Genomic DNA, 16433 nt, shown 5'->3' on the forward strand with positions numbered 1-16433 from the left:
TTACCTTGTCAGCTCTGGGATTCAATCCAGCAACCTTTTGGTTACTGGCCCAATGCTCTAACCACTAGGCTACCTAGTGTTGTTGTTGTTTTTGTTGTTGTAGTAGTACTAGTAGTAGTAGTAGTAGTAGTAGTAGTAGTAGTAGTAGTAGTAGTAGTAGTAGTAGTAGTAGTAGTAGTAGTAGTAGTAGTAGTAGTAGTAGTAGTAGTAGTAGTAGTAGTAGTAGTAGTACTAGTAGTAGTAGTAGTAGTAGTAGTAGTAGTAGTAGTAGTAGTAGTAGTAGTAGTAGTAGTAGTAGTAGTAGTAGTAGTAGTATAAGCAGCCACACAGTCGTTGTAGTAATAGCAGCAGCAAATATGCGGTTGCAGTAGGCTATGCAGTGGTTCTCAAACCTCTCCTCGGGCCCCCCAGACATTTCACAGTTTTGTTGTAGCCATGAGCTAGCTCACCTGATTCAAGTAGTCATGGGCTTGATAATTAGTTGACAAGATTAATCAAATGGTAGCGCTGGAATTGTTAAATACATAGAATGGCTGGGAATCCCTGAGCCGAGGTTTGAGAACTACTGGGCTAGTGAAGACTGGATGAGGTGCAGTCCATTTGGCAACAAAAAAACTCTGAGACCCATAATGCCACACGTTTCTGGTTTCTGTCATGTGATTTTTTCTTATGACTGGCACAGTTACGTTTGTCAACAAGGGGGTGCTTTGTGAATATACTGGCATTTGGTGAATTCGTTTAGTTTTCTTTTGAGCAGCATTAGCTCAATATCTAAATTGACTAATGGATAGTTGCAAATAGAACGCTGGTTTGCTTTCTCTTCCAATCATCATGGCAGAAGTAGAGGAGAAGGTAAGCCTCATCTTGTCTGTCAGACATTACAGCAATGTTTTGCAGTCAATTCGACAATCGACTTTATCTTCATGTATCGGTTTTCTAGGAAATGATTCAAAAATGTAAATGGTTTAATTGCATTTGCGACCTCGTGTGCAATCATGCATTGTAATGGAGAATGCCTGGACATGGCTAAACAATGTAAACAAAGACAACATAACACTTTACAGTATTTTCCTAGCTAGCTAACGTTACTCTTGTACTATTGCTCTATTATGCATGTAATGAGTTTGCTCTAGCAGATTATAAAGTATTGCCCCTGTCCATTAATAAACACGTGTAATTTAGGGAAGGAAACCAAGTGAAGAATCCACAGATGAGTCTGAGGTAAGTGTTGTATACAAACAATAAGACATTTCATTAATTTAGGCTGAAGTAACTGTAGCAAACTTATATGCTGTCCGCATTGATGCTATACCCACCAGTAAGCATAATACAACAACCTCTTATTTTACAGAAACAAAACGGCAGATTTAGAGAAATGTTCTTATGCAATTTTCTGGATGTTTTCATGTTGTGAAAAAAAAATCTGGATCAACAGCAGAATATACCATGTCTGACCATGTCAGAGATGCATGCGGTTGTGAAGTACACTGTTGCAACAAACATTTTGATTTTTGGATATGTTTTATATCATCCAGCTCCTTTAATTTTGTGTCTGCGAAGCGCTAAATAAAATATAGCATGCCAGACTGCTCGGGTGAGGAGCAGCCTGTCTTTAAATGATACAGAGAATGAAATGTCAGGAATAGCCAGTACATTGAACAATTCCATCCCTACTCCCCAAAAGAAAAACAATTCAGAATGGGGGGGGGGAAGAAATCTCAACCAGTAAATGAAAAGCCTGCTGCCCCCTATCACCAGTCCACAAACAGAATCCGCTCTACTACTTTAACACACAAACACTGACAGGCAAAACAAAAGCACCTGGGACTGCATGATTGTATGTCCCCTTTGAATTGTTACAAGGCCCTGTTTCTTTAGTTATTGTGTTGTAGCTTGCCCGTTTGCTATTCGCCTGTCTCCGTCGCTGGGTTGTCAGCAGACAAACTTGATGAAGGCAGTGGGAGTGCAGCCGATGTGTTTAAGGCTTTGCCAGAGATTACTAGATAGGAACCAAGTAACATGCTCCCACCAGTCTCTTGGCCCATGCTCTGTAGACCGATTCACGTTCACTCAATTTTTCCCCCTCATGGGTTGTTGTAATATACATTTTCTGTCAGACTCCTAACTTAGCATGCCCTACTGAATATTTATTAATTGAAAAATGTGTTGATGTGGTAGAGCCTCATCAGCCTAAAAAAAAAAAGAAAAGGAAACTTACCACACTAAAAAAAGTCTGCAAAACAGTGCATGTTGTCTCTGTATGGGGCAAGAGTTTGTTGTTGTTCTGTGTTATGGCTCGGTAAACCGTGACAAATGCCCATGCATTAGAAATTTCACAATGGGAATAAACAGGAAATAGACATGGCGGTGTGGAGTGGGAAAGGATGGTTCTTGGAAATGACATTCTCTCCACACATTGCCAGCCCTCACCTTCTCCCATAGTGCTCATAATAGCAGTCTTTGTTTTGTGTTGATGCACCATATAGGCGGCCACAGTCTATGCAGCATTGGTTATAAACTGGGTTATGGGGAATATTCAGGCTGTGACCGCAAATGTACACAGGAGAATATGGCAGCAGCGCTTATTCTAGGGAGGGCTGTAAATCCGTTTCAGTTCCTGGGACAGTGTGTGAAGCAGGCAGTAGAGAGGTTGGATGATCTGGTTACAGGTGAAGAGTTGACTGACCTTTGACATTTGTGTGACTGTGTGTATCTAGAAACATTTACCTTGCTGATAAGGAATGGGAATTTTGAATGAGATGTATTGAATTCCCTACCTTGCTGATAGGGAGTGGGAATGGAAATTCTATAAATTCCATACAAAATTCCCATTCCCTGTCAGCAAGGTAAATGCATGAATCTGTGCCAGTGTAATAGTCTGTATATTATAGATTAATCATGTTGGATTGTTTCAACCGAATCCCTCTTTAAACTAGGAGGAGGACAGTGTGGAGGAGCCTAAGCTGAAGTATGAACGATTGGCCAATGGGGTGACTGAAATTCTCCAAAAGGATGCTGCCAGCTGTATGACTGTCCATGATAAGGTACAGATCCTAACCAACGAGGGCTCTTCAGGCTAAATTAAAATAGATTTCAAATGTAATTGTTTGTGCACGTTTGATATATATTCAACATTGATTGGCATTCTCTCTGTAAAGTATGGAGAGGCAGGCCATTCCTTTCTCACCCACCACTCATTAGCAGCCACCAGCCATTGTCATTTTCCCTTGTTCCATTTCATCCATCTTTTCGCTCCCCTCTTCCCTTTTTGAATGTTGATATTTTTCAGTGGGCCACTCTGAGCTGGATGGCTAATCGTCATGGCACCGAGTGCACTCATGCACGCCTGAACAGAGGACGAGTCATACCTGGTTCTGTCTGCTCACCTGATGTTTTATTAGCCACTATTGATTTTCATTTATTTATTTTTACTTTGAGGATTTTCTTCCCCCTTTTTCTCCCTCTTTCATCCTATAAAAAAAAAAAAGCAAGTGTGTCAGAGTGAGAGACGAGACATTGCTGTGCTGAAATGCCAGATTTGATCTGACTCTCTTTCTTACCAGTGTTTTTGTGCTCCTGTACCTCCTGCCGGCTACAGCACCTGCACTGTCACAGAGACCCCCGACCCAGCCAACCCCCAGCACCTTTAAAACCACCAACACCCCGCATTGCCTGATGTTGCCTCATATTTTAAGTGCCTGAATCGGGATTTAATTTGAACAATTCCGTTCTGATAAATCCTTTTAAAAGTCACTCCGCCTCGCAAGGTTGACCCCTTTTATTTATTTATTTTTGGTTATTTTATTTGGGGAGATTGCAGGGGCTCTGTTTGACATGCTCAGCTGTGCCTGTAAATATAAGCATTTCATTACAGACTGCACTGAAGCATGGTGGGCTCACCGCACACGCAGGCCTGGGGGAGGGAGGGATTAGGGGGAGGGTCTGAAGCTGGGCCTGGGTGGAAAAGCGCACACTTAATCTAATGCCAAAAAGTCACCCAGTTTTTTATAATTTCTTGTCCCAGCGGACCTACACACACACTCTCTCTCTCACACACATACTCAAACACACTCTCACATACATACTCTCATACGTGGCAGAAGCAGGAAACGTGGGGAACCAGTTTCTGCTCTGTAGAAAATAATAGCTTTATGGTGGGCAGGAGAGGCGGTGGTTGGGTTGCTGGCGACGCGAGGAGAAGCCAGATGTACAGTGCATTTATTATGTTTAACCCTTTTAATTTGAGAGACAAAATACCATTTCACACTGTCTGCCTTAATAAATAGGGTTTTCCATCCCCCTGTAATTTCACAGTTTTTGCCCCAGAGCAAACTGATTCCACCCCACTCTACCCACCTCCCTCAGCTACGCTAGACAGGGTGCATTTTTAATCCTCTTGCCACAGCTTTCGTCAGTATAACATTTTTGCAAAAATCTTGGATTGTTCCCAGGTGTTTTAAAGATTAATCTCAGGTTCATTCCATTTCAGTTCCTTGCGCTGGGCACTCACTTTGGGAAAGTTTTCCTTCTGGACATCCAAGGCAATGTGACTCAGAAGTTTGAAATTGTAAGTACTCCACACAATCCCAAAAGAGTCACTTGCTCTCTGCCTCAGAACTTTCCCAGTCATTTAGTGTCAATGTTGTTGTGGTCTCTCCTCAGAGTCCAGTGAGGATCAACCAGATCAGCCTAGATGAGAGCGGAGAGCATGTTGGGATCTGCTCTGAGGACGGCAAGGTGAGAGCTCTCTGCTCAGAACTGGTGGCCATAGAGGAGGTTGCGTCCTAAATGGCACCTAATTCCTATATAGCCCGCAGGGCTCAGGTCAAAAGTAGTGCACTATGTAAGACAGGGGTAGGCAACCCTGATCCTGGAGTGCCGCAAGCACTTCGTGTTTGTGATTTTATCGACCTGGAAGATCAGGTGTGTTGAATTTAGGCAATCACTGAACTAGTGATTAGTGATCAATTAGCTCAGATGGTCAGGTGTGGTGCCTAGTTGGAACAAGATCCTGTGGCACTCCAGGAAAAGGGTTGCCTACCGCTGATGTAGGGAATAGGATGCCATTTGGGATGCATCCTAGATTTCTGCACCATCATTGGGTGGTATGCATGACACATTCTGACATTCAACATCACTTTCCACTTACCCCATGCAATTATACAATTTAATGAACTCATATCATTCATATTTAGGATTTAATAGCACTTGTTACCTGGAGAAAAGTAATGTAGAAATCTGTGCCCAAGTTCTCATAGAAGATTTACAAACCAGAAGCTGTATCTTCCTCATACCTGTTTACTTTCATAAATCTACACATTTCTAGGAATTTTGAACAAGCACTTGTTCGTGAGGGGAACGACTCTCCCATCCATCTGCCTGTCAGTCATCAGATCTCTATGGATACCCTGTCAGTGTTCTCTGCCTTGTTGTTATCTCTCCTCTCCTGATCATTATTACCATCCTTCATGGATCCTGCAGTCCAGATATGTTCTCTGATATCGCCCCCTCACACGCACTCCAGCAGCAAAACAAGATCTTATCGACACCGAAAGTGGCGCCAACAATTAAAATTGTCGCCACCGCAGTTGTTCATCCTCGACCAATTCAGTTTGCCGTTAATCCATGTCAATCCTTTCAGATAATCCAGAATCATCTATGCGATTCAAGATGGAGAGTGCAAAGGCCGTGATGTTGTTTATGTTTGCCTTTTTATGACTCGCGGACAGTCAAGCTGTGGTACAGTATAATTGTTGCATTAGATATTGCTGTAGCTACGCTAACTGCGGCTGTGGTAAAAACCTGGTATCAAAGCACCGGACGGTTCAGAGAATCAACCTGTCCACTAATTGGTGACCCGGCAGATGGCTAGCAGTGATCCAATCAAAGTCTTACTGTCCAGAACTCCCCCTTCATACACAACAGTGACTCTGTAACTCTCAGACTACTCCCAGACTGCTCCCAGACAGCTGCAGACAGACATTAATTAGGGACAGAGATGTATTTTGCCAAAGGCCCTGGTCTATTCAATGAACCCTGTAACTAGGTTGGAGGAACAAGTTGGAAAAACATTTATATACATTAGTTTCATTATTTTTCATTTCGTACTATATTGACTGATCCTTTCTTGTCATTATATCATGTCTTTGCAGGTTCAAGTGTTTGGACTCTACACGAGGGAAGGCTTCCATGAGAACTTTGACTGTCCTGTCAAAGTAAGCAGATTTCAATATTCGTTTAACTTCATACTTTTATGACAAGTTGAGAGTATATGTACCGGGCGGTATAATAATAGCACACACCATAACTTGTATGCGTTCTAAATGGATCTAATTCCCATATTCTCCAGGTGGTGGCGTTACACCCTGGGTTCAGCAGCTCAAACCACAAACAATTTGTCACTGGAGGCAACAAGGTGAGATTGAAAGGGATTTTTCAATGTGGGTACAGTATACAGCCCATCTCAACAGTGTTAGCAGGAGTGTAGTTGAAAACTGTTGCGGATTAGCTAATGTGGACAGAACTCTATATTCATGTTTTAGTTAACAAATATTCAGCATAAATTAGCCTTTGTTTTTCAAAATAATGAATTTAGATTTTGTTCTGGTGAAACAGATTCACTTGAGCCCCCCCCCCCCCCCCCCCTGTGCTTGGTTGATGGCTGTGCACACACAGTCCTTTGTTGACTGGTGTGAAAGCCTCCTACTTTCCCCTGTCTCTCGTCTGGAGTGCACTCCGGGGCAAGCGGCCCATTTTCACAAAGTGCTGCTCGCTCAACAGTGTTTGAAAGGCAGTGCTTCACAAGCACACCAAATAGATGTCATTATCAGGAGGACCCATAGTCTTAGGGTCCTGGGTAGGCTGACACAGCAGTCTCTTCTCTATCATACCCATAAATGTGTCTCAGATTCAGAAAACACTTTATGGTAGGTACTAATGTTCCCTTTCCATGGCCAAAGACTGCAGTCTGCCGCAACACCACTTAGTGCAAATGATACAACAGAAAAAAAATCTGTACAGCACGGTACAATCACCCCCAACAACATTGGAGAAAAAAAGTTATATACATACCTACAACCCTGGCGAAGGTAAAAGTGTTTAAGCTGCTCGACTTATGAAACGCTCATTGTTAGTGTTATTTTTCCATTTTCTCACAATTGGTACTGATTTCTTCCCTCTCCGTGTGCTCAAGACCCTCCATAAAGCACCCTGTGAGGAAAATCAATAAGCCTCAAATGGAGCCACATCCTGTCAAAGGCAATTCAATTCCGTCTCCACAGTTCTTCCAGTGTCATATCCTCTCTTTGTGGAGAGAACTGTTAACATTTCCAGACTGTTGAATTAAAGGCCGGGGCTGTCTCCCTCTCGCCGCCCCCCCCGTTCATAATAACTAAAGGCTATTGTACATCCGTCTATATGACTGTGACACTGAGAGATGCTTTAAAAGGGCCTGAAATGCTTTTTATGTATATGGCCTTCTCTGAGGTGAAGCCACAGCCGACTGAAAAGAGGGACTACAGCCATCGTTATGTCTCAAAGCCATTGACGAGAATCAGTGATTCAGAGAAATACCACGTATGCCGTCAAACCTACTGAAATAAGGACGTTCTCGAGAATTGATTTTGTCAGTCTTGTATGAAGACCACAATCTTTCGTGCCATCTTTAGTTTACCCTTCCAGTTCTTTACTCACATCATGTAAATATCATAAACATTGATCAGTTAGTTGAATCAGGTAAAGATGAGATCATGTCTGCTCACTGAGCTGTGCTAGACGGTGTTGAAAGACAATGTCTGTTTACTTAATATTTATGATAAAGCTCAAGTTGAATACAATCCTCCCACTCTGGGAGACCCACTGACACAACACTGTCTGTCCTCCTGTCCCTGTGCTCTACTGCCCTCTGGTGGTGGAAATACAAGAACCACAATCCACTGCTCGAAGGACACCGTTGCTTGTGCCTGTCTTGAAACCATGGTAGTAAGTTGGATATTAATGGCACATGGTTCTGATGTGAAATGTTTTTTTATGTTGCTCTCCCAAGCTTCTTCTGTATGAGAGGAACTGGCTGAACCGTTGGAAGACATCCACTGTGCACGAAGGGGAGGGCACCATCACTAACGTCCAGTGGAGAGCCAATCTCATCGCCTGGGCCAACAATGTGGTAAGGACAGCAGTCAAAGCTTCAGATACATGGACTATACAGGAAACATGGTGGACTTTTATTGTATTTGTTTGGAATTATTTTTGTTGTTGCATCATACAGCGTGTCATCTTAAATAGACGCGTTGACATGTCTGTCACAAACATGAAATGCATAGTGCGTTAGACATGCAAAGAGTGAATATACTCTGTTTGTATTGGTCTCTTTCAGGGGGTGAAAATCTATGACATCAGCACCAAACAACGAATCACCAACGTCTTACGGGATAACGTCAGCCTGCGGCCTGATATGTACCCGTGCAGTCTGTGCTGGAAAGACAACTCCACCCTTATCATCGGCTGGGGCTCCTCCGTTAAGATCTGTGCCGTGAAGGAGAGGGACCACGCGGAGATGAGAGACCTTCCTAGCCGTTATGTGGAAATTGGTGAGGGCGGGGCATGCATGTACTAGTCACAGTTTTAATGTAACGACATGTTTTGTTGGGACTTTACTGTAACAGGATGTGGAGGTGATGTGGAGTCATTTGGGCTTCTCTCTTGCAGTGTCTGCGTTTGAAACCGAGTTCTTCATCAGTGGCCTGGCGCCTCTAGCAGACCAGCTGGTCAACCTGTACTTTGTGAAGGGAAACTCTGACCACATGGTACTGTTTGGTTAGATACTGTGTGATGGAATGGCTTAAGTGGTCACAGACATGATATTTAAATGTTGATCTGGTCGACATGTTTACGTGTGTGTGCGTGTGTGCGTGTGTGTGCGTGTGCGTGTGTGTGTGTGTGTGTGTGTGTGTCTGATCAGGAGGAGGAGTTCAGAGCACGGCCTCGTCTGGACATCATCCAGCCTCTCCCAGAGGGCTTTGAGGAGATCTCATCAGACGCCCTGACCGTCCGCAACTTCCAGGAGAACGAGTGTCGAGACTACCGGCTGGGTGAGTCGGTCAGATACCTCCCCCCGGCAAACACTACTCCGAGAGACAGTCTGCATTTCCACGTTCTAGCTACTTTAACCTACTATGCAGGATAGATCACATGCTCTGTCCTGTACCCTCGTGTCAACAGAACATTCTGAGGGAGAATCCCTGTTCTACATCATCAGCCCGAAAGACATTGTGGTGGCCAAAGAGAGAGACCAGGATGACCACATTGACTGGCTGCTGGACAAGAAGAAGTATGAGGTCAGTGTTTTTAAGGATCCAGTCAAGCAGACTTGGTATGAGGATTTCAGTATTTTTGCTGCGTTGTACAGTATCTTCTCATGTGATCAGTTGAGAGCAGATTTTCAGGAAATGTGTTGCATTGAGATACATATTATATACCTTATAAGACATTAGAAGATATGCGTGCTTATAACAGGTAATAATGCATTATACAGGAAGCTCTGATGGCTGCTGAGATCAGCTTCAAGAACGTTAAACGCCATGAAGTCCAGGTACTGTATAGGCATTGGTCATGTTTTATTCGTACCTTGAATAGTGCTATTCACTCTCTATTCTTGCTCCTATTTTACCTACACATATGTATTTTACCGGATCCCACCATAAGTCAACCCGCTTTAGCAAATTAACGACGCAGAGGTTGGTAAAGTAACCTTTGTCTTCTCAGTTGGTTGAAATCACATGATACACACCAGATGAAACTACAGAACATACAACACTTGATGAAATTCCAGAAGACACAGTCCATTACTCATGTTTTGTTCCCTAATGGACTTTCTCTTCTGTTCTAATCAGAAAATTGGGATGGCCTACATAAATCACCTGGTGGAGAAGGGTGACTACGACACCGCTGCCAGGTACTACAGCCTTTTAGTTCTGTCAGTTGTGTTTCTTCTGCAAAATACCAGTACAAGGAGTAGATTAAGTGATTGTTCCCCCTCTCTCTCGCTCTCTCTCTCTCTCTCTCTCTCTCTCTTGTTCTCTTCAATCCAGGAAGTGTCAGAAGGTGCTGGGGAAAAACATGGAACTCTGGGAGAATGAGGTGTACAGGTTTAAAACCATTGGGCAGTTGAAGGTGAGTCAGTCCACCTTGTGACATCGCAAAGTGACAGGGCCAGGACGATACCCGTATTCGCGATACTCCTTAGTATCGTGGCAAGGAAACCAAACACAAAGCAGATTTAACTTTAGGAAAACACCCCTAATGTTGGACACAAACATCATTATGTTGTCATCCAGTCACAGGTATTTATTTTCCAAGCTATAGCATATAATATGTTACATACAGCAGGTTTTAAAGAACCAAAGAGTTTGGTCTGCTTCGTGTTTTCATTTTTGCCATGGAAAAAATATTGCGACACAGGTAATAATGCATAATAAAATGTTACTGTGTAAATAAAATGGTCCACGGTCACACAGCAAAGCTCAACTACAAGGAAGAGATGGCACCCTCTGATGGGCAAAAAAGGATATTGAAAGAAAATTGCTCTAATGACATGCTTTAAAGAACAGAACACTTCACATCACTGTTGGGAAGCAATTGTACAAAACAAACACTTATTTACACACACGTCATCCCGGCCCTAAAAAGTGATCAATTATGGCATTAAAGACTAAGTAAGTTTTAGAAGTAACAATACTCTGTGTTGCCCTCAGTATTAACTGTTGTTGTAAGTATCTCTCTATCATTTTCTCCTCTCCATATATACTCATATAACTCTCTCGTCTCCTTTTGTCCTCCCCGCCTCTCCTCCGGTCTCTGCCTCTCCAGGCCATCAGCCAATACTTGCCCAGAGGGGACCTGCGTCTCAGACCTGCCATATATGAGATGATCTTAAATGACTTTCTGAAGACGGACTATGAGGTATGTCTGTCTGTTCCTGATGTTCTTCTTACTGCCGTGTTGTAGTATTATATCAAGTAGCAGCAAATATGAACTCATTTACCCAGCCTCTCTCTGCAAACTCTCTCTCTCTCTCTCTCTCTCTCTCCAAGGGCTTTGCCACGTTGATCCGCGAGTGGCCCGGAGAGCTCTACAATAACATGACCATTGTTCAGGCAGTCGCCGAGCACCTCAAGAAGGACCCCACGAACAGCACCCTGCTCACCACACTGGCTGAACTGTGAGTGACTCTCCACTGGTTTCACAATTTGGATTGACATCATAACCTCTCAATTGTTGCAATGTCCGTTTCCTTTTTGATAGATTGAGAGCGTTTGAAGTGCCACTAAGCTGCGTCTTGGTAATGTCCGTGCAGGTACACATATGACCAGCGGTATGACCGAGCCCTGGAGATCTACCTGAGACTGAGGCATAAGGATGTTTACCAGCTGATCCACAAACACAACCTCTTCTCCTCCATAGAAGACAAGATTGTGCTTCTCATGGACTTTGATAAAGAGGTGGGTAGCCAGAACATCACGCATAATCTTTTGATAAAGTCGACTCCTTGCTGTATCATAGGACCTTGCACCTGTATAGCTGTGTTGTGTATACTTGTCCTCACTTGAATAGTAATATCATCCTGCCTTTAAAAAATAAAAAAAAGTCTGTCTTTGGAGTGCTTTAAGCTGTGCAAAAGTCATGGAAAACCTTTGCCTTGAGTCATCGTGCCTCGCACACCTCTTAATGCGTTTGGATTGGAAGACCACAAAGGTCATAAGTCACTTTGTGTTTATCCCCGTCTGAAGAATGGGTTTATTTGTGTTGTCAGAAAGCTGTCGACATGCTCCTGGATAATGAAGACAAAATATCGGTATGTGTACCTTGCTACCCTTGAACTTTTCATAGAGTTTCAAATAAAAATGTTAAAAAACCTGCTAACCACGTTTCTGTCTTCGATGTGCTACAGACCGACAGAGTAGTGGAGGAGCTCCGGGACAGACCTGAGCTGCTACACATTGTGAGTCGCACTTTACAAGTTATTTTCGTGATTTTAAAGTTTCTCGATTCCTGGTGATTATCTTGATTTGAAAATTGTATGACTTTAACAATGCACCCCCCCCCCCCCTACCCTTCCTTCAGTACTTACACAAACTGTTCAAGAGGGACCACCACAAGGGTCAGCGGTACCATGAGAGACAAATTGGCCTGTATGCTGAGTATGATCGGCCCAACCTGCTGCCATTCCTCAGGGACAGCATCCACTGCCCACTAGAAAAGGTACTTAGAGACACTTTCATACTGCCCGCTCAAATACAATTGTCCATGAAGTACATTTCTTTGAGTTGACATTCATATGATCTTATCAAGTATGTCAGATATATTAGAACCATGATGAATCATCTTACGTGTACAATCCTTCAGGCTCTGGAGATTTGTCAGGAGAGAAACTTTGTGGAGGAGACGGTCTTCCTGCTCAGTAAGTGTCCCCGTACAGTTTATGTTCGTAACGCTCATGAATAAGCCATTATAAAGTGCTTTATAAATTGTTACAAAGGCTTCTAGATGTGGTGGGGGGGGCAAGTTGAACTAAACCACCAGCCAGTCAGGTAATTGACTGCATTTGGTCTGAGGAAACTGACCCACTGTTACTTGCCCCTCATAGGCAGGATGGGGAACTGTAGACGGGCCCTTCAGATGATCATGGAGGAACTGGAGGATGTGGACAAGGCCATAGAGTTTGCTAAGGAGCAGGATGACGCTGAGCTGTGGGAGGATCTCATCTCCTATTCCATTGATAAGCCACGTAAGTCACATGAATACACAAGCACTTTCAAACTAACATGGTCCAAGCACACCAAGACAGTTGTGAAGAGGGCACGACAAAACCTATTCCCCCTCAGGAGACTGAAAAGATTTGGCATGGGTCCTCAGATCCTCAAAAGGTTCTTCAGCTGCATCATCGAGAGCATCCTGACTGGTTGCATCACTGCCTGGTATGGCAACTGCTCGGCCTCCGACCGCAAGGCACTACAGAGGGTAGTGCGAACGGCCCAGTACATCACTGGGGCCAAGCTTCCTGCCACCCAGGACCTCTACCAGGCGGTGTCAGAGGAAGGCCCAAAAAATTGGCAAGACTCCAGCCACCCTAGTCATAGACTGTTCTGTCTACTACCGCACGGCAAGCGGTACCGGAGTGCCAAGTCTAGGTCCAAGAGGCTTCTGAACAGCTTCTACCCCCAAGCCATAAGACTCCTGAACACCTGATCAAATGGCTACCCAGACTATTTGCATTGTCTCTCCCCCTCTGCTACTCTCTGTTGTTATAATCTATGCATAGTCACTTTAATAACTCTACCTACATGTACATATTACCTCAACTAACCGGTTCCCCCGCACATTGACTCTGTACCGGTACCCCCTTGTATATAGTCTCGCTGTTGTTATTTTACTGTAGCTCTTTAATTATTTGTTACTTTTATTTTTTTTATCCTAATTTTTTAAAACTGCATTGTTGGTTAGGGGCTCGTAAGTAAGCATTTCACTGTAAGGTTGTTGTATGTTGTTCACCTGTTGTATTCGGCGCATGTGACTAATACAATTTGATTTGGATTTGTTTAAAAAAGGTCTACAACATAGTGTTTCCATCACTGTCATTTTAAGTTCCTCTTTTTTTCCTCTTAAGCCTTCATTACTGGTCTCCTCAATAACATTGGGACACATGTGGATCCCATCTTGCTCATCCACCGCATAAAGGAGGGAATGGAGATTCCTAACCTCCGAGATTCTCTCGTCAAGATCCTACATGACTACAACCTGCAGGTCAGAATATCAGCCATCACATATTGCACCTAGAATATCACCGTAACAACAGATGAACAGTCCAGCCTTACCTCTTCTCTCATTTGTTTCTCTGTATCCCAGATCTTGCTGCGGGAGGGCTGTAAGAAAATCTTAGTGGCTGACTCGCTCTCCCTGCTCCAAAAGATGCGTAGGACTCAGATGAGAGGGGTCCGAGTGGATGGTGGGTAGATGGTCAGTTTGAATATGTGTTAATGTTTACTGCTTAAGATTGACTTAAACCTTGTTATTGTTGTCTTTTTCAGAAGAGAGCATCTGTGAATCCTGTCACACGTCAATTTTACCATCAGGTGGGATTACCTTTTAACATTATACAGTAGTATGTTTTATATTGTTATACAGTGTCTACACTACAGTATCATAATTGGGACGCTTCTTACCATCATTATATTTTAAGATATTCAACACACCTCTATTCAGTAATGGCCCTGGCTAATAAACTCATCTGATGAGGCTTGCTGGGTGGAGCTAGATTATTTTATGCTGAATTAGTCTCGGACATCTGTTAGCAATTTATGTTATTCTTCAATAACACAAACTCCAAAGCAAATCAGGGGGAGAAAAATAGGTTTATTCAGAGAGGACAAATCAAGATGTTATGCTGGGGAGGTAGATGTTCAGATGTCAGTCTCCCCTGTCCTCAGCTTTTCCCCACCGAACAAAGGAACAGGATGCCATTTATAATCCCCCACACTAGCCTGGGGTTGCCAATCAGAAGTCCTTGTAGTACAACTTGGCCAATGGCCAAATAACAAGCATCCTGCCCCCGACTCAATGTACAGACCAATGACAACGTGGCACATGCCGCTCTGAGTTCAGGAGTGACATCCCACAGATCCTAAACAGATGTTGAACTGAAACCCAACTCCTATTTACAATTCGCTATTGACCATTAGTACTCTAGTTTTTAGTCCTCTCATCCTCTGCATTGTGTATTTATCTTCAAAATATTCTTATACATCCATTAATGCATTTGCTCCTTTTGTTGTAGATATGGCCCAGAACTTCAGTGTGGCTGTCTTCCACTGCAGACACATGTTCCACAAGGAGTGTTTACCTTCTCCTGGAATAGTAAGTATCTACTCCATCTCCCCTTCTCTTTCTCACTCCATATGGCCTTTCAGATGAGAGCAGCAGACTAGGGACTAATATGGCTTTTGCTTTTCACTTTCAGATTCCTGGAGTCCAGTTTTGCAACATCTGCAGTGCAAAGCGGAGAGGACCAGGAAGTGGGATACTGGAGATGAAAAAGTGACAGGAAATGCACACCTTATCATGCCATCGCTTCATCTTTCACCAGTTGGGATGAATGGCAGTCTCTGGGTTGATAGATTTGATCTTTCTCCTTTGCTACGGTGTGATCTTCTGAATCAATGGCATAATATATCATTATATTAACTGTTACCAAAATAAAACAATAAATGTTGCACTATGACCTCTTAATACACTTCTTGCAATTTGCTTTGGAATCCTAAATTCAATGAAATCTCAATGTGTGCTAAAAGTGATCTATGATTTTAACTGTAGCTCATTGACAAATATATTTGGTCCTACAAGGAAAACATAACTTTTGGTCTTCAGTGACAACACATGTGTGACTCAGTCGGTAAAGCAATGCACTTGCAACACCACAGGTCGTGGATTCCATTCCCATTGGAGCCACCCAATCGTTAAAATGTATGCACGCATGACTAAGTTGCTTTGGATAAAAGCGTCTACTAATTCAGAGGAGGGCATGCTGCACCGTCATAGGAGGATATTCCAGTTATACAGATGCACTGCATTCAAAAGTGACCAAAACATCAGCCAGGAAGCATAGGAACTGAGAAGTGGTCTGTGGTCACCATCTTGCAGAATCACTCCTTTATTGGGGGTGTCTTGCTAATTGCCTATAATTTCCACCTTTTGTCTATTCCATTTGCACAACAGCATGTGAAATCATTGTCAATCAGTGTTGCTTCCTAAGTGGACAGTTTGATTTCACAGAAGTGTGATTGACTTGGAGTTACATTGTGTTGTTTAAGTGTTCCCTTTATTTTTTTGAGCAGTGTATATTTATATATGTGTATATGTATATATACATATGTTTATATATATGTGTATATATACATATGTTTATATATATGTGTATATATATATATATATATATGTGTTTATATATATATATATGTGTATATATATATATATGTGTATATATATATATATATATGTGTATATATATATAATATGTATATATATATATAATATGTATATATATATGTGTGTGTGTCCATATTGTTTACTTGTGGATATATCGTATGTTTCAAGAGAAAATAGCCTAATTAAAGAAAAAAGCATCTAATCAACAATGGCATTATTTTCAATGAACTCTGTAACTCTCCCAACTATTGACTTCTTTCACAACTGCCACCAAACGTACCCAAAAAGGCCATTAGATGTAATCTTGTAAAATTCCCGCAAAAACCCTTAAAAGCTACCAAAATTCTGATATTTACTGGTAACCCTGTCACTAATTTAGGTATAACTGAGGGTATAACTGAGGTATAATAATTACGCTCTTAACACACCCTAGCCCCGCCTCCTCAGTTCCGGCA

General features: G+C 42.7%; 1 protein-coding gene across 1 annotated transcript; it reads left to right on the forward strand.

Moving 5' to 3' along the window:
* Nucleotides 1–669: 669 nt before the first annotated feature.
* On the forward strand, nucleotides 670–15266 carry vps41 (VPS41 subunit of HOPS complex). The gene is made up of 28 exons (XM_071328950.1): nucleotides 670–852; nucleotides 1183–1221; nucleotides 2937–3044; nucleotides 4490–4567; nucleotides 4663–4737; nucleotides 6153–6215; nucleotides 6350–6415; nucleotides 8045–8164; nucleotides 8375–8588; nucleotides 8707–8804; nucleotides 8960–9089; nucleotides 9220–9335; nucleotides 9533–9589; nucleotides 9891–9952; nucleotides 10089–10170; nucleotides 10867–10959; nucleotides 11091–11218; nucleotides 11354–11498; nucleotides 11810–11851; nucleotides 11948–11998; nucleotides 12121–12258; nucleotides 12403–12457; nucleotides 12644–12784; nucleotides 13664–13800; nucleotides 13903–14002; nucleotides 14085–14129; nucleotides 14831–14910; nucleotides 15014–15266. Exons 1-28 carry the CDS (start codon nucleotides 832–834, stop codon nucleotides 15092–15094), a joined length of 2565 nt encoding a protein of 854 aa, XP_071185051.1. The 5' UTR covers nucleotides 670–831; the 3' UTR covers nucleotides 15095–15266.
* Nucleotides 15267–16433: the final 1167 nt, after the last annotated feature.

The sequence above is a fragment of the Salvelinus alpinus genome, chromosome 10 (assembly GCF_045679555.1).
Source record: "Salvelinus alpinus chromosome 10, SLU_Salpinus.1, whole genome shotgun sequence".
Taxonomy (NCBI): domain Eukaryota; kingdom Metazoa; phylum Chordata; class Actinopteri; order Salmoniformes; family Salmonidae; genus Salvelinus; species Salvelinus alpinus.

Excerpts from the sequence above, each read along its gene's own strand:
- vps41 (XM_071328950.1), top strand. The coding sequence starts at position 832 with ATGGCAGAAGTAGAGGAGAAG. Across the intron at positions 8,805-8,959 it reads AGGGAAACTCTGACCACATG|GAGGAGGAGTTCAGAGCACG; the intron begins GTACTGTTTGGT and ends GTGTCTGATCAG. Across the intron at positions 11,852-11,947 it reads ATAATGAAGACAAAATATCG|ACCGACAGAGTAGTGGAGGA; the intron begins GTATGTGTACCT and ends GATGTGCTACAG.